This window comes from Canis lupus, chromosome 30, assembly GCF_003254725.2.
Source record: "Canis lupus dingo isolate Sandy chromosome 30, ASM325472v2, whole genome shotgun sequence".
Lineage (NCBI taxonomy): Eukaryota > Metazoa > Chordata > Mammalia > Carnivora > Canidae > Canis > Canis lupus.
Window position 1 is genome coordinate 11,409,785 of NC_064272.1, and position 18,219 is coordinate 11,428,003.

Here is an 18,219-nt window from a genome sequence, read left to right on the forward strand (position 1 = left end):
AGCTTAATGCTCACCTTATTTGGGGTAAGTGCAATACTCCCAAGGGGCTTCTGAGGTTGAGAGTTTTTGGGGCACCTCAGACAAGCTGAGTAGTTGTCCTCTGATTTTAATTACGGAGCACTGTGAGTACACTGTTCCCTCAGTCATCTGTTTGCATCATTTTATTAAGGGATCTTTTAATGGGGATTCTTGATATCTGTTTGCCATCTCAAGCAGAGAGGTAGCTAACTTTATTTATTTTATTATTTTTTTTTGGCATGTCCTATTTAGCTATAAAATTCTTGCCCACGTCTTATCTCAAAGCAGAGGCATTTTAATACTTACTTTTTTGAAATCTCTTCAAATATACTGGATCTTAATAACCTTTGCTGCTTAAATTCTTCCAGGTAATTAAAGTCTCCTTTAAGAATCACTTGTTGGTAGAGGATTTCTGCCCAATCAGGAACAAAGTCATAGGCTTCGGCCACAATAGAAGCCTTAAAAGGATAGAGAAGAAGATACCATTAGGCCCTATTGGATGTAAAACTGAAGGCATGCTGTTCTAGAAAGTAACTTAATACTGCACATTCACAGTGAATGTGAGAATCACCAAGTATGTTGAAAGGCTTTATGTATTAGGGTTGGGGAAAAGTTTGATGTTTGGCATTTCTCTGCCCTTAAATCACAAACATCTTGAGTGTTTTCAGTCTTCACAATGCATCAACGCATTAATAAAAACTGCTGAGAAACAATATTTTCCCCCACTAACTCAACTGTAAGGAACAGGGAAGGGCTGATTCCCTGGTAACTATTTCTCATTCAAGGCCAGAAGCCCTGACTCCGTCTGCTAAGCTAGATGTACCATCCTAGAAACACTGGGGCTAAGCGATGCTTGGCTCACCAGCAGGTCTGCTCTTCCAGACCTCAGCTAAGGGGCAAGGTGGTCTCCCTTCCTGCTGGCCTGGCATCACGAGGAAGGGAGACCAGATCACCTCATCATTCTCCAACCTCTGTCCAAACAATATGCTAATAAATACTGCCATGGAAAGGCTGTTTGGTTTATCAGACAGCTAAAGTTAAAAGTTTAGAAATGTACTGGTTCTGTCACTAGCCTTGACACCTAGCAAGTCACTCAACCTATGGGTTCACTGAGAGGGACGGCAGGAGAGGATGCTGGCACCAGTGCTGGCTGGATTTTCCTTCCTTGCTTACCTGGTAGAACCGAGGTAGAGCGAGGATACAGTCCATCAGCCGGTGGCGGCCCAGGTTGATGAGCATTGTGTTCTGGCCAGTGTTCAGAAAATGAATCTGCAGTGTTATCAACTTGGTGAGCCGGTGACAGTGCTGGGCCTGTCGCACACAGGAGTCCTGAGGGATAGGGGGGTAGAGGGAGGCACAGATAAGACTGTCGTCATCCCCGCTATGAACCTGCCAGCAACTGAACTCACCCCTTCTGCCCTCAGTTGGCCCAAGGCTGTGTCTCCCTTCACTTGGAAGAGCCCAGGGACAAAATCAAATCATCCTGCAGACCCCAAGCCCTAAGGCCGGGCTGAAATGACTCTACGGTTACCTTGGCATAGCTCTCGGCTGCATCCAGCATCAGAGTCAGGGCTTTCAGCAGCAGCTGCTTCAGGTGGTGCCCGTCCTTGAGGCTGTCCTCTGTAGGAGAGAGAAGGAAACCTGGTGGATGTGTGACTCCCAAGGCTGGCTGCTCCCATCCTGCTCAGTGATGATGGGTTGGACTAAAACATTCCAGCTCATGCTCACAGGGAGGCAGGTATGTCACTTGGGTAAAAGCTACTGGGCCAGAAGTGCACATGCTCTGGAGGAGGCCTCTAGTTCTCAGACATCAAGGCAGGCTTGCAAGGCCTCAGCACACACACCACTTCCTGATGGATGACACCCTAGGTGCACACGGGACAAGCTGGGCAGGTGCCTTCCAAATCCCCTTCCATCTCGTCTGCTCAGATGGGGCCCCAACCGAGTGGGTGTTAGCAGCCAAAGTGGATATTAGTCAGTCTCAAGGGTTCTTGCCCTTCTGAGCCCTAAGGACCCTCGATGGCTGGCCGCACTGGCCTGGGGGTGCCGCCATGACTTCTGCTCACCCCAGGGCTGAGACTCGATCAGTTTCAGCTGGATGCGGGCAGCTGCCTCATGGTTCTCCCCAATCTCCCGACACATGCTGAAGCACAGAGCGATCATGTTGTGCTTCTCACTGTCCCCAGGGCGGCAGCGTTTGATGTAGTCCAGTAGGGCGGTCTTCAGGGAGCCACTCTGCCCAGGAAAAAAGGAGTACTGAGGTCAACCAGTGACTGCGAGGCAGGCGTGAATGCCTGAGTCCCTTGGTTCTGAGAGTTCCTTAAAAACTCTCAAGAAAACGGGAAAAGAACCAAAAATGAGTACGAAAGGTTATGCTACCCTGTAAGAAAACAGGCACATCCTCTGTGCTGGTGGGAATGTGTGTCATAACCGGTCAGAAGGGAGAACCCTAAAATATGTGCACATATGCATTACTCCAGCAATGTTATTTCTAGGAATTTGTCCCTTACAAAATAAGAGAGAAGTGCTTAGATGGATGTAACAAAGGTATTTAATAGCAAAAAATTAGAAATGCCCTTGTTTTAGACATCTGGACTAAGAGAATACCATGTAGCCATTAAAAGCAATGTTGGTTTGGAAGATATTTGTGACCTGCCTATTAAGTGAGAAAAGCAGGCTATTTCATATCTACACAGCATGTTAAAAGTTTCGCTAAAAATATGTATATATGTATGTATCTCTGTGGGTACATGTACAGAGAAAGGGCCTATACCAAATTGTTAGCAGTGGCGGTCTCTAGATGGTCGATAGACACACAGGGCTTTTTTCTTCGGTGGACTGTTTTCCAAGTGTCTTTACATTGAATATGCATTACTTTTGTAATCAGAAAAAAAGTTATTAAAAGAATGTTTACACGCAGAAACAAAAATGCCTCAAAAGCAATCTTAAAAACCCGCTAGGGTATCCTGAGGGTGTACCTAGGTCCAGGACTCTTCCTCCTGACTGTGGCACTGGGTTGTCCTGAAACTAGCCCAGCACTGGGCAGGGTTTTTGTGCTTTGACTCAGTCCTGCTGGGCCAAGCCCAAGTTCCCAGAAGACAAAAATGTGCCTTGGTTTTCAAATCTTCAGAGGAAACAAAGGCTGACGCAATGAATCCGCCAAATGAATGACTTGGAAGCAGAAGCTCTGTAAGTGACATACCTGCTATCACCACGCTGAAGACAGACAAGTGCCCAGAGCCTAAAGGCCTGCCAAGTCAGGCCTCTGCTTCCAAGCCTCCTTCCTGGTCGGCATCATAAATCGCCCTCCACAGCCTTCCAGGCCCAGGCTTCGGCATCCACTATCCTAACCCTTTCTCATGGTCCCCTGAAAACTCTTCACTTCTGACCTGGTTAATCCACTTCCACATAGTTCACAGGAAAGATTTTGCCCCTGCCAGAGCCAGCATTCACACATGGGACAGAGGCTTAGGTGCAAATGCACAAACTCGTTTTCTTCACTATTGAATGTGTCAGCATAACTGCTGCCTTGTCTGAAACTAATCTTAAGCTACTATGTCCAGGGGACTCCTTTAATTCCCTCCCTCCATATCCCAGGGGGTCCACCCTGATTAGGATTATTCCTACGAAGCCTAAGACTCCTGAATGTCAACCGTCTATGCCATCCTGGAGCTCAAAATACCGTACACCTACCGGATCCAACTTCTTCCTCATCAGCACTTCAAAATAGTGCTTTTTATGCAGCAAGTCAAATATGTACGTCATCTCGTTGTACCTTCCGATGCCGGTGAGGAGGCGTACCTGAAAAGGGCAAGGGCCACTTGCATCAGCATCAGCCGGAGTTCTCTGAGCCAGAACACCACTACCCTCACCAGTCTGGTTGCTTCCAGATGCCAAGCTCCAAGAGGCAGAAGGGCTAATGCCAGGCTCCCCCTCTCCCTTCCCGTGTACCTAGCAGGCATCACCCCTGGAAGGTTCAGAAAGGCTTGTCACACAGACACCACTGGCTGTTGCCTCCTGTGTTTGTAAACGTGACTCTTAAGTGCCAACGTGACATTGTGGGCAGGCACTCTTTCTCTCCCCACCATTCCTTTTACTGCCCAGTGGCTTGCTCAGTCACTTGGGTTTATTTCAAGCCTAGAGAATTTGGGGAGGCACCGGGGGCATGAGCTGTCCGCTCATTTCAATTCAGAGATAACACTGAGCCTTGTTTTGGGGGGAAACAGCTGCCTTAGCCCTCTAGAAAAACGATCTGCCCTGGCAAGGGAGTAGGCTGGCCCTGGAACATGGCAGGGATCCTCCTGACATCTGTTCCTTTAGAGCAATCTCTGATTTTGACAGCAATTCATAACCTGGAGCAGAGCATTGAGTGGCTCAGCCAGCTCCCAAGTAGGTAGTGGTATCCAGGTGGGCAAATTCCCTAAGACCTTGTCAGCTTTTTTTTTTTTTTTTTTTTTTAATTTTTTATTTATTTATGATAGTCACACAGAGAGAGAGAGAGGCAGAGACACAGGCAGAGGGAGAAGCAGGCTCCATGCACTGGGAGCCCGACGTGGGATTCGATCCCGGGTCTCCAGGATCGCGCCCTGGGCCAAAGGCAGGCGCCAAACCGCTGCGCCACCCAGGGATCCCGACCTTGTCAGCTTTGAACTGGTTGCCAGCCTATCTGTTCAAAACTTTCCTCAGAAAGGATGGTAGGGGATCAGGGGGTTACATACCATCAGCCCGTACTCTTCATTGGGGGCCAAGTGTTTGTCCGTGAGCAGCCGGGCAGCTTGCAGGACTCGGATGATGCCCTCCATGTGGCATGTCAGTGTGAAGCAGTGATGGGCCAGGATCAGCAGCTCTGTGGCTGGGGAGGTGAGGCAGTGGTAAGACAGGATTGTGAATCCTGGCAGGAAGGTGAAGGGGCCAATACAGACAGCCTGTCTGGGAGGGCTCCCCATTAGTCATCTGAGATCCTTGACCTTACCAGCTTTGGAGTAAAATGTGGCAATATATATAAAGCTTTAAAAATGGGTATACTCTTGAATCAGTTATTTATCTTAGGGAAATAATCACACATAGGCATATAAACTTGCCTATAAGGATGTCTGTCACAGTGTTTGCAACTGCAGAAAACTGGAAGCCATGTAAAGGTCCCAAATTAGGGTATAAAATTTTTCATTCTATGAGAAATACTGTTGTAACCTGTAAAAATTATATAGAATATTGTCATGGAATGATGTTCACAAATTATAAACCATATATACAGGATAATGCCATTTTTGAAAAATAAAAGCCTGTAGACTTCTATAGAAGGTCAGAGGGACACATACGACTACTGAATGCCTGCACATTGTGGAAAGCGAGATTTTGGAGTTATATCATCTGAGTTCCAGTGACACCTCTGCCACTTAACAGCTACAAATTATTTTTTTTAAGATTTTATTTTATTTTTTATTTATTCATGAGAGACACAGAGCGAGAGAGAGGCAGAGACACAGGCAGAGGGAGAAGCAGGCTCCATGCAGGGAGCCCGATGTGGGACCCGGGTCTCCAGGATCACGCCCTGAGCTGAAGGCGGCGCTAAACCGCTGAGCCACCCAGGCTGCCCAACAGCTACAAATTAATTCAACTTCTCTGAGCTTCAGTTTCCTTCCTCTGCTTCTAAAATGGGGACTGAAGTAGCCACTTTGCAGTGTAATGTAAAAGGAAGAGTAAGTTAACTGCCAAATGTTAGAAGGTCACCTGCTTGTGTGATTTTATATTTTGGGATGCTTTTCCATCTATATTTTCTAAATTTTCTTCAACGAACGGATGGCTTTCTACCAAGAACTTATAAACCATGCTGGAGGGGTAGGGATACAGAGCAGGAACAAGGATCCAAACTGAGTTTTGGAAAGACTAACCCCGAGAGACTTCTTGGAGACTTCCTTGGGCCCCAAACATGTAAGAAAATGGCCAATGAACTTACTGCAAGATAATTCTCCATGGGGAACGGACGAAATCTTGTCCAACAACTTCATGCCTACCAGTGTGCGGTCTTGACACAGAGTGGTCAGCTGAAGAAATGTCCGGCTTTCCTCTGCTGGGGCAAACATCTGCTGATGTCCTATAGAGAAAGATGGGGAGGAAGGTGCTGCTTTAACCTTGGGAGCTGGGTGCGAGGCCAGAGTCCCTGGCTAGGAGGCCCACTCTGCCCGGGCTCGGGCACCTGGAGCGGGTGCTGAAGGGGCTCCCTGTGCTGCTCTCTACTCTGCTGAGCTCACGTTCCTTGGCTTAGTGGTCATCTTCTAGGTCAGCAGGAGTTCATCAGCTCAGAGAAAGGCACAGCTACTCTAAGTGTAATCATAAAACAATAAACAAAAAGCAACCACAACATAGATGCCACATGTTCTCCCCTGATAGGTGCAAGCTGGTGAGGGCAGAGGGCAGTGTGCAGGAGCACAGGCGCATAACATCCAAGTCCTTACTGCTGGGAACTTGAGAATGGGGTATGAGAGGCCTGCAGGGTGGGGCACCTGTTCCCTCCGGTGGGGTCAGCAGCTCCCGGGTCACCTCTTCAGCCACAAGTTCAGCCACCGTGTCTGCCTCGAGGCCCTGGGTGCTAATGAAAGCCTGGGCTCGCTTGCATCGGTCGGGCTGCTGGGAAGCCAAGATTGCCCGGAGCATGGCCTCCCCGTCCTGAGAGGCCACGTCTGTGTAGGAACAGCCCAACTCCTGAGAGGAAGGCAAAGACAGTCAAAGTTCCCATTAGGAGCCAGGAAAAAGCTCGCAAAATGTAGCCTTTCTGAAATCCCATGTGGACAGACTCCACTATTGGCTAAGCTTAAAGATCCCTCACCCTGAGCAGGAACCTTAGAAACAGCAAGCACTGTCTTCTAGTCCTTTCTTTCACTTCAATGAGCTGAATCCAAGCAAGAAAAAGGCTTGTCTTCAGAAGCCATCAGGTGACATCTCTGGTTGAACACTGAGCTTTTTAAATGTTACGAAATGGAAGAAAGTTGAATAAAAGCAAGAGCCCTTCCTCTACTGTTCCCACAACAGCAGTAAAGCCCTCAATCTCCAGAGGGCTTTAGTGCTTGGCATTATTTCTCTTGTGCTCCTCTGCTTCTTAGAGTCTATTATTTTTGCCCTCAATCAGCACAAAGTCACAAATGATTCTTGGCTGCCCTGGTTCCTGTCTTTATAGTCATCACATTCCATTTTATTTTATTTTACAACTTATTTTGGGCTTTTCTCCTATGGAAATCCCCCAGCAATCCTGAAGCTGACAAAAACAGAGGGCTAGAAGGAACCTTCATGGTTAAGTCATTTATAGATGGAGAACCAGGAGCCTAGAGGTGTGAAATGTCATGCCCTCACTTCTGGTTGGCTGGGCCAAAGCCAGGACTCAAAAGGCCCGACACTTGGCCTGGCATCCTCCCCAATATTCCCAGGGGTGGATTTACAGGGGCCAACATCCTGTTGAGTGATCTGCTCCCTCATCATGATTATCACATGAACGGCTGACTTGGCAGTATCCAAAATCTACCTCCAACTTCCTGCTTCCCCCACTTCAGCTTCCCCTGGAGGCCCTACCCTTGGGCACATACCTTGGCAAGTTCATACAGACACAGGACCTGCCGACAGTAGTTCTTCCCATGGAGGCATTTACTTGTCAGAGTTTCCAGATTAGTCACCACTTCATCACTGGGGGGCAGCATCACAAATGACTGACTATCCAAACTTGAACCTGGAAGCAGACACAGGTCTGAGGAAGAGGGGAGCTTTAAGCTGTCAAGTGAAGGCCTCTTCCCAGTCCCTTATGATACTACCCCTCTTCCCACAGCTTCCTCCATTGCACCCCCATGACTCCCTCTGGGTCTGGGACCACTTTTGACTGGACCCACATCCCACTCAAACTTATTTCATTGCCCTCTTCCAGGAAATCTCAGCCCAGGATGCCTCAAAGGCTTCATAGGCTACAGAAGACTTCAAGCCACCTAATGAACACTCTAGATCATCACCAAAAATGTCTGCTAAACTCTCTTCCATGCACCCTCCCCCTTTTCCTTTCATATTACATAAGTCACCAGGTCTAGCGGACTGTGTCTCCAAAACATCTCCCTGGTCATTGCCTTCATTACAGTGTTCATAACTTTGCATCTTAAGAGGCTGCCACTGGCTCCTGCTGCCAGCCCCCGCCCCCCCCCACCAGTCAATCCTCCACAGACTCAGGAGAATCTGTCCAAAACGCCAATCACAAGAACCAAGGCCTGAAAGGCATGATAAAAATTAGAATCCATTCCTGAATAAAGAAAAAAACAAAAAAAAGCTCTTAGCCAGAAACAGAAGAAAATGGTCTTAATTTGAGAAAGGGTTTCTATTGGGGAAAAAAAACTATTCAGATCACACTGTTCCTAATAACAAAAACAAAGCTGAAGAATTTACATATTAATAAAGTACTGTTAAAAATTTTAAGTAAAATTATACTTTAAGAGTTTATTAATACAGCATTGTTAAATAGTACATCCATACAGAATACTCTGCAGCCCTTAAAAAGAAGGAATTCAATATACATGTACTGACAGGAAAAAACGTACAATGATATAACTTTACCTTTGTAAAAAAAATAAATGGTGTGTATGTGCGCATGTACATATGTAAGGCCACAGAGAGAAAATAATGCATACCAAGCAAGCAGAAGATGTTACTCCAGGGAACGTGGTAGGGGTGGTGCTGACTGGGCAACGGACTTTCACTTTGTACTTGATGCACTTCCGTGCTGTGATTTTACACTAAGCATGTAATACTTTTGCATTTAAGTTATTATACATGAAAAAATATGCTTTAAGGACAAAAAAGTAAATAGCAACTTAGACTGTGTTATTCCCTGCCTAAAATCCCTTGTTGGGATGCCGGTTCTAGGGAAGCAGCTCATCCTACCGTCTCCCCCACTGAACTCAATATAAAAGCTGGCACACAGCACACAGCACTAAATGACACCGCCTCTTCCCCTCTAGTAACCTCTAGCCTGAATGTAATGCTGCCTGAAACCCGTAACTCAGCACAAAGACAGAGAGTGAGCACGCACTCCAGGAGAAGCCCTTTTGTACGGGCTCAAGGAGCAGGAAGGGGGACTCCTGATGCCCCTTCTCTCTCCTCTCAGCTCCCAGCAGCCCTGAGGCTGTGGTAGCAGGGGCCATGGCAGCAGCTGGTAAGAGCCCCCATCTCAAGAACTTTATTTTTAGACTCGAGGTGTTCTGGTCTCAAGACAATGCAGTGAACCTTTGTTTCCTTTTGCATTACCCTCCTGTCTGCTGGCCCAGGATGCAGGCATGGTCAGGGAAGTGCATGCCAGAGTGGGGTAACTAACTACAAGTTCATCTTTTAGCCAGGAGATCAAAAAAGGGAAGCCTCAGGGAACCAGAAAATCCTTGGGAGAGAGATTCAGAAAGCCACACAATAAAGTTGTTTATAAACTCTAGGGCTCACTCCCAGGCTTCGCATATATAGATCTGCTTCTAGTCGGCATATCAAGACCCTGAGCAATGAATTAACAGAGGACTATCTAGGCTGCAGACTGACCACAGGATGTTGCATATACACAGGACGGATCTGAACAGCATCACAAAGGATTTGAAAAACGAACTGATATTAGAACCACAGCCTATAGAAAGTGGGTTAGAACTTGTAGCCCCTCCCCCCCAAAAAAAAAACCAAAAAAACAAACAAGAACTTGTAGCCCAAACCTAACCAGGTCAACTGCCTGCTATCCAAAAAAAAAACACAAAAAAAACAAAAAACAAAAAAAAAAACACAACATTTTCCTTAAGAGATTTAAACATGACCCAGAGTCTCATAATATATGATTCAAAATGTCCAGGATCCAACCCAAAATTACTCAGCATACAAAAATGCAAGAAAATCTCAATTCATAGGAGAAAATACAACAGATGACACCTAGTACTAAAATGACATGAAGGGGGACACCTGGGTGGCTCAGCGTGTGATCTTGGAGTCCCAGGATCGAGTCCCACATCGGGCTCCCTGCATGGAGCCTGTTTCTCTCTCTGCCCATGTCTCTGCCTCTCTTTCTCTGTGTCTCTCATGAATAAATAAAATCTTTAAAAAATAAAAAATAATTTAAAAATGACATAAAGGTTGAAATCACCTGATAAAGTAGCTATTATATACATTGTTCCGACAAGCAATTATAAATGTTCTTGAAGCAAACTGAAAAACAGCCTAAAAAAAAAAAACCGAGGGTATAAAGAAGAATAAAACGGAAATTTTGGGGGTGAAAAATGAAATTTTAAAATCATAGAAATAAACTCAATAGTGTGCAGATACCACAGGAAAGAGTCAGTGAAACTGAAGATAGATAAACAGAAATTATCCAATCTGAACAACAATGACAAAAAAAATAGAATAAAGTCTAAAGGACTTATGAAACAGTAACAAAAGTTCTATCATTTGTATCACTGGAGTCCCAGAAGGAGAAGACTATGGGTGTGGTGCTGAAAAAATATCTGAAAGCATAATGTCTGAAAAGTAATTAAATTTGGTGAAACACATAAACCTAAACATTCAACACTGTTCAGTGAACCCCAAACTTGATAAACCCAAAGAAATACAAGCCCAGTCATGTATAATCAAACTGCTGAAGACTAAAGATAGAAAAAAAAAAAAAATCTTGAAAGCAACTAGAGAAAAATGCATTATCAATAGGGTAATGATGATTCAAATGACTGCAGATTATTCACCAGATACCACAAAGATTAAAAGGAATGCTTTAAAAAATATTGTGCAACATTTTAAGCACTGAAAGAAAATAATGAATTTTCTCCTTCCAGTAAAAGTCATCCTTCAGGAATAAAGGTGAAATAGATATTCTCAGATGAATAAAAGTAATGAAGAAAAACTAAGAGAATGTGTTGCTAGTAGACAACTCTTAACAGAGTCACTAATGGAAGTTGTTCAGACCGGGATAGAAGGAAACTTGAAATATGAGGAATGAAAGGAGAGCAAAAAAACTGTAAATATACGAGTAAATAAAATTTCCTCCTCTTGAGTTTTTAAAAATATGATTTCTGGTTGAAAGTAAAAATTCTAGCATTGTTTGATAGGGATTTCAACATTATATAGATGTAAATATAATAAGACAATTAAGGGCGCTTAGATATCTCAGTCGGCTCAGCATCTTACTCTTGGTTTCAGCTCAAGTCACCATCTCAGGGTTGTGAAATCAAGCTCCATGTTGGGCTCCACACTTGATTTGCAGTATCCTTGAAATTCTCTGCCTCTCTCTCTGCCCCCACTTCCCACAGCTTGTGCACATGCGAGCACTCTCTCTCTCTTAAAAAAGAAAAAAAAGTAGGTCATAACAGAAGAGAAGTGACCTATATGGTGGTAAGGTTTCTACACTCTAGCTGAAGTAGTAAAAAATTAATTTTTAAGTAGGCTATAAAAAGTTATGAATATATAATGTAATCCATAAAACAACCAATTTATTATTTATTTTTAAAGATTTTATTTATTTATTCATGAGAGACACAGAAAGAGAGGCAGAGACATGGGCAGAAGGAGAAGCAGGCTCCATGCAGGGAGCCCAATGTGGGACTCGGGGCTCCAGGATCATGCCCTGAGCCAAAGGCAAACACTTAACCACTGAGCCACCCAGGTGTCCCAAAACAACCAATTTAAAAAAATATGCAGAGATATATAGTCAAAATTAGGAAAATTAAAATGGAACACTAAAAAAATGTTCAAATAACTCAAAGCAGGAAAAATTGTTTCCTCAAAATCTAAAAACTACCAAAAACTCTTCAAAGATGAAAAAGATAACCTGATTAGTTGTATAACTAAGAAAGAAGTTTATATTTTAAAGTCTTCCAAAACATAAATCTCCAGGTGCATGGTTTTTACTTGTAGATTCTACTGAACATCTAAAGAGAAAATGACACCAATTCCATAACAATGTCTTAAAACACACACAAACACAAAAAAGAGGTAGGAGTGCTTTCCAATTCATGAAAATGACATTACCTGGATACATAAACTAGACAAAGTATTAAAAAAAAAAGTGAAATGTAAAAATTTTCAAAGTAGAAAACTGATTATAGTAATGTATCTAAAAGAATAATGCACTATGACCAAGTGGGATTAATCTTGGGAAGGCAAAGCTGGTTTAATATTTTAAAAACAATGTAATCTACCAAATATAATCAGTTAATAGTCTAAAGAAAAAAACCCCCACATGATCATATCATGGATGTAGGAAAAAAATGACAAAATTCAACACTGATTCATGATAAAAACTTGCAAACTAGGAATAGAAGGGAACTTTCTCAAACATGACAGAGCCTTTCTTCAAAAAAACCTACAGCTAGTATACTTAACTATGAAGACTGAATGATTTATAAGACAGGCTCTTCAACAAATGACGCTGGGAAAACTGGACAGCTACACGCATAAGAATGAAACTAGACCCTTTCTTACACACAAAAATAAATTCAAAATGGATTAAAGATCTAAATGTGAGACCTGAAACCATAAAAAGCCTAGAAGAAAACATAGGCAGTAATTTCCCTGACATCAGCCATAGAAACATTTTTCTACACATATCTCCTCCAGCAAGGGGAAAAAAACAAAATTTAACTATTCAGATTACACCAAAACAAAAAGCTTTTATGCAGCAAATGAAACTATCAACAAAAGACAGTCTACTAAATGGGAGAAGATATTTGCAAATGACATATCTGATAAGGGGTTAATCCAAAGTATATAAAGAAGTTCTATAACTCAGCACCAAAAAACCCCACAAATAATCCAACTAAAAAAAAAGTAAGACATGAATAAACATTTTTCCAAAGAAATAAAGATGGCCAACAGACACATGAAAAGATGCTCGGCATCATTCATCATCAGGGAAATGCAAGTCAAAACCACAATTGGTTATCACTTTACACCCGTCAGAATGGCTAAAATAAAAAAGCACAAGAAATTACAAGTATTGGTGAGGAAAAGGAACCCCTGTGCACTCCTTGTGGGAGTGCAAGCTGGTGCTGCCACTGTGGAAGGCAGTATGGAAGTTCCTCAAAAAATTAAAAATAGAAGTACCACTTGATCCAGTAATTCCACTACTACATACTTACCCAAAGAATACAAAAACATTAATTAGAAAAGATATATGCACCCTTATGTTTACTGCAGCATTATTTACAATAATCGGGATATGGAACCAACCCAAGTGTCCATTTGTAGATAAAGATGTGGTGTGTGTGTGTGTGTGTGTGTATATATATATATGTATATAAAATGGAATATTACTGAGCCAAAAAGTGATGAAATCTTGCCGTTTGCAAAAATGTGGATGGAGGGCAGCCCGGGTGGTTCAGTGGTTTAGCGCCGCCTTCAGCCCAGGGTGTGATCTGGAGACCCGGGATGGAGTCCAGCATGGGCTCCCTGCATGAAGCCAGCTTCTCCCCCTGCCTGTGTCTCGGCCTCTCTCCCTCTCTCTCATGAATAAATAAATAAAAACTAAAAAAAAAAAAAAAAAAAAAAAAGAAAGAAAAAAATGTGGATGGATTTAGAGGGTATAATGCTAAGAAGAGAAAGAAATACTATATAATTTCACTCATATATGGAATTTAAGAAACAAATGAACAAAGAAAAAAAAAGAAAAAAATAAAGTATCCTAACTACAGAGAACAAACTGGTGGTTATCAGAGGGGAGGTTGGTGGGGGGATGGGTGAAATTGGTGAAGGGAAGTAAGAGTACACTTATCCTGATGAGCACTGAGTAATGTATAGTATTTGTTTTTAAATTTATTTAAGAGAGAGAGAGTGCATGAGCAGAGGAGAGAAGGGGAAAGGCAAAGAGAGAGAGAGAGAGAGAGAGAGAAGCAGGCTCCCCTGCTGAACAGGGAGCCTGATGCGGGGCTCAATTCCAGGACCCTGAGATCATGACCTGAGCCAAAGGCAGGTGCTTAACTGACTGAACCACTCAGGGGCCCCTATGTATAGAATTGTTGAATCACACTGTACACCTGAAACTAATCTAACATTGTATATTAATTATACTTGAATTTAAAAAAAAAAAAAAAAGGTTAATGCTTTCTCTCTAAAATCAGCAACAAGGCAAGTATTTCCACTTTTACTACTCCTATCCAATGTCATACTGAAAGTCCCAGCCAGTAAATAAAGCAAGACAAAGAAATCATTGGCAATTCAGATTGCAAAGGAAGATATAAAACCATCTCCATTCACAGATAGTATCATCTGTAGAAAATCCCAAGGAATCTATAAGAAAACCCTTAGGATAAGCAAATTTAGCAAGGTCACAGGATATAAGATTAACACAAAAATCAGCATATTTCTATATACCATCAATATACAATTGGAAACATGATAACCAGTTATAGAATCAATTTCAGTGAACTACCTACAAGTCAAATAGATTCCCTCTAACTTTGATATACAGCTAGTTAAAAGACACGTTTCTGTCATTGACCAGTTAACTACCTAGTTTAATGGACTACCCTTAACTTGTATAATTAGTATGCCAAAAGGGACCCTTTCCTTCTGGGAAAGAGTGCCAACAGCTCTGCTCAGGACTCAGGGCAGTTTGATCTCCTTTACTTACTGCTCTGGACTTTTCTTAGTGGAATGCCAGCTTCCTCCTCCTCAAGCGGCTCAGCACTTTGTAGGAGAGCATGGATCTCTGGGTGCAGGTCATCCACACTAGCTTCCCCTGAGGCCAGTGCTCTGCAGTGCAACACCAAGGCAACATCTTGGTTATAGAAATGAAAATACCGACACACTCTACTTGCTTCATGCACAAAGCCATCATCCAATAGGTGCCCAATCAGAAAGTTCAGTGACTCCTGCTCCTTCCAATCCAGTCCGCTATCACATGTCTCTTTGGATGGAAAGCCACTGAGTTCTAAGTACTTTGATGTGTTCAGAACAGCCAACATGGAGAGTGAAAACTTACTGGCTATGCCATCAAAGGAAAGTTCCCCACTAGTTGAAATCTGTTGAGAAAACCCGAGCTCTACTTGCTCCTGTTTTTCTCTGAGGGTGTGTTGGGTAATGCGGCAGAGCCAGATCTGCTTCTCTAGCTCCTCCAGTTCGGCCACCGGCACCAGATCCTCCTGAGCAAGCCAGTGTGCTGCCAATGTGAGCAGCAGATGGCGCTCCTCACTGCTGCTCCGACCCTCTTCAGTTGGGCACTCAGGTGCCTGGGCTGAGAAAAAGGAAGAAGCTGCTTTGCTTGAAATGGAATTTTTCTTAAAATTCTCATGACATTTTTTCCAGAAGTCAATTCTTGCTTGTTTCAGGGACCACTGGTCAATGTGTTTTAAGGTTTGCATTTCCTGTGTCATCTGTGAAATTGAACAAAACACTTTAGCCTTTTTGGGATAAAGAAGTATGTGCTAATGCTCCCGAAGTATGCTGTACTTGTTAAAGCCAAATCAAGCCAGGGAACAGGAGACTTGGCTATAGATGATCCGGGATATTTTATCTGGAAAGTTAAAGTATAAAAGCTAATTCTGAATTTATCTTAGGGAAGGGGGTTCAAGACGAAGCCACCCTATGTTTAATTCTGTTCAAAGCACAACAGCTGTAGCATATCCTGTAAGCCAACCTTAGTTTAAAACACACATTCTACACTAACGGGGATCTGATGCTCATCCATTTCTGAAAGTGATGTGTGTGTCAAAAGTAAAAAAGCCTCTTCTCCTAGAAATCACATATCTCATTTGATTCTGTTTAATGCTGGTTCAAAAAGCTAAGATTTCAAATAACTTAAAAGACTAATGGTACCTCTTCAATAACCAAGTTGTCCACAGGTAATTCAGCTAATTCTGCTACTCTCCTGGCCAAAGCAAACTGTCCCTCCATCGCCAGTTTTTCCAAAATAGATGTACATTCATGCTGAAAATTCTCAAGGCTGTGGCTGCTAATAATTACATGATTAATGGCTATGGATGTGTCCTTCAAAATTTCACTAAGGACACAGAGCTTCTTCACATCTGGACCTGTGCCAAAGAGAAGAGGGTATAAACATTTAATCAGTAAAATGCCACCATCAGAGGGAGAATATATATGCTTAACACCATAATGTAATAAGGAAAAAAATAAAAACCTATTTTTCTACTCTGGTTGGCTAGCAGATGAAGTCATAAGCCATCTCCTATATAGTAAGAACTATTCAAGATTTGCACAAGGACTCAATCTATACAGCTGGCTTTATATACAGGGCAGAGGTTGGTGGCCTGCTGTGTAGTAGCAACTCAGTCAACCTTGGGAAGACCTGGCCATTCATTCAGGTCAATCCCATTTTTTTCTAGATTTTTCTCCAGCCTTAAACAAATTTGTTTTTTATGACTGTTCACTTGCTTATTTAGTGCAAATGTCATGTGGATTAAGACACAGAACCAGTAGGCCAGCTAAAACTGGGCAATAGCCAAGTCTCTTAATTCAGCACATTGTATTCAGAATGGAGCATCACTTGCTCCTTTGGACAACTACTTAAACCAGGGACACTCAGTGCAGTGTCTCTTTCTTTTTTTTTATAAGATTTATTCATTCATTTTAGGGGGAGGGCAAACTGGGGGGAGGGGCAGAGTCATAAGCAGACTCTGTGCTAAGAACAGAGCCCAACGTGGGGCTCAATCCCATGCCCCTAAGATCACAACCTGAGCCAAAACCAAGAGTTGGACACCTAACTGACTATGCCACCCCTAATTGACTGTGCCAAACCCAAACCTGGCTGGGTTTGCTCCATCTCCCAAACAGTCTATGTAGAGCTGACTTGTGTCCTACCATAAAGGAGGGACATGAAAAACACTCTGTAGGAGCCTATTCCCAATGCCACCTGCTGGGCTGTGGTCTGATTTAGGTAGTTCTAGGGACAGTGAGACACCCTGCACAATACCCACCAGTAGGGGGATGCTAGGTTTCTTTGTTGACAGCATATAAAACCTAGGTTTTTTTTCTTATAAATATTTTCTTTAGGCACATACATATTATATACACAGAGAATATAAACATTCCATAAAAATGGAAAAAAATTATATGAATAAAAGCAGTATGGGCAGCCCTGGTGGCTCAGCGGTTTAGCGCTGCCCTCAAACCAGGGTGTGATCCTGGAGACCCGGGAGCAAGTCCCATGTCGGGCTCCCTGCATGGAGCCTGCTTCTCCCTCTGCCTGTGTCTCTGCCTCTCTCTCTCCCTCTCTCTCTCTCCCCCCCCCCGTGTCTCTAATAAATGAATACATAAATATCTTTAAAAAAATAAAATAAAAGCAGTAAAATGGTTAACAACATAGACAATCCTTATAATTTTTCAAGGATACAGTAATTCTGGCAAGAAAATAGGGAATTCAAAAAAAAAAAGAGAAAATAGGAAATTCATTTCTGAAAAAAATTAAAATTACTACAGATCAATAAAAACACCTGTGGGATCCCTGGGTAGCTCAGTGGTTTAGCTCCTGCCTTCAGCCCAGGGCGTGATCCTGGAGTCCTGGGATCGAGTCCTACATCAGGCTCCCTGCATGGAGCCTGCTTCTCCCTCTGCCTGTGTCTCTGCCTCTCTCTCTCTCATGAATAAATAAATAAAATCTTTTTTTAAAAATTAAAAACACCTGTATGTTAAAAGGACATACTATTTGGTCTATAGAGAAACAGACAAGTCCCATCTTACAGACTTAATTTTGGAAACACCCTTTCTTTCCAGTCTTCAGCCCTGACCACCAACAATGCAGGCACTGAGCCTAGCTAGCATTCTGTCACCATTCTGTGCAGATATGAGCTCTCCAAATAACCCCAGTAGTGAAAATGTCAGAATCTAGTATAAAACAACAACATAATCATTCAACAAAAACTTGAAATTATCAAGTAGAAAAGAAGGTAAGACAATAATTGGTTTCACTCAGTCAGCAACAATCTTAGAGACTGCCAGTGTCTGGAGAGAAATGTAAAAAATAAGCATAATTTGTCTTTGAAACCTTCAAAATGGATTAATCATTTCTGAAACAGTTTGTGACCCTGAGCAATGGTAACACTTTAAGGCTACTTGTCAGAAAAAAAAAATTGACAGTGACAGGATAGAGACTAGCCAAGGGGGAAATGCAGCTGACAAGTCCTCAGAAGGAGCAGCCAATTGTATTATTTAGGTTATGCCCTGTTGTGCTAGGTTTTGAATGCTTTAACCGTGATTGGAGTTTTT

The 18,219-nt window shown here is 42.8% G+C and overlaps 1 protein-coding gene across 4 annotated transcripts in view; it reads right to left on the reverse strand.

The window, feature by feature from the left end:
- Positions 1-18,219, reverse strand: part of SPG11 (SPG11 vesicle trafficking associated, spatacsin) — a 71,952-nt gene that overhangs the window by 739 nt on the left and 52,994 nt on the right. For 2 of the 4 annotated variants that reach the window (XM_025472944.2, XM_025472948.3), the window contains 11 exons: positions 15,814-16,028; positions 14,630-15,371; positions 7,596-7,735; positions 6,522-6,720; positions 5,975-6,112; positions 4,737-4,870; positions 3,712-3,819; positions 2,085-2,253; positions 1,550-1,638; positions 1,192-1,347; positions 325-476 (listed from right to left, as the gene is read on the reverse strand). In XM_025472944.2, coding sequence (XP_025328729.2) covers positions 325-476; positions 1,192-1,347; positions 1,550-1,638; positions 2,085-2,253; positions 3,712-3,819; positions 4,737-4,870; positions 5,975-6,112; positions 6,522-6,720; positions 7,596-7,735; positions 14,630-15,371; positions 15,814-16,028 — 2,242 coding nt within the window. Of the gene's footprint in view, positions 1-324; positions 477-1,191; positions 1,348-1,549; positions 1,639-2,084; positions 2,254-3,711; positions 3,820-4,736; positions 4,871-5,099; positions 5,209-5,974; positions 6,113-6,521; positions 6,721-7,595; positions 7,736-11,190; positions 11,341-14,629; positions 15,372-15,813; positions 16,029-18,219 lie in introns of those variants that run through there. The other 2 variants (XR_004810972.1, XM_049103999.1) reach the window with 2 other exon arrangements.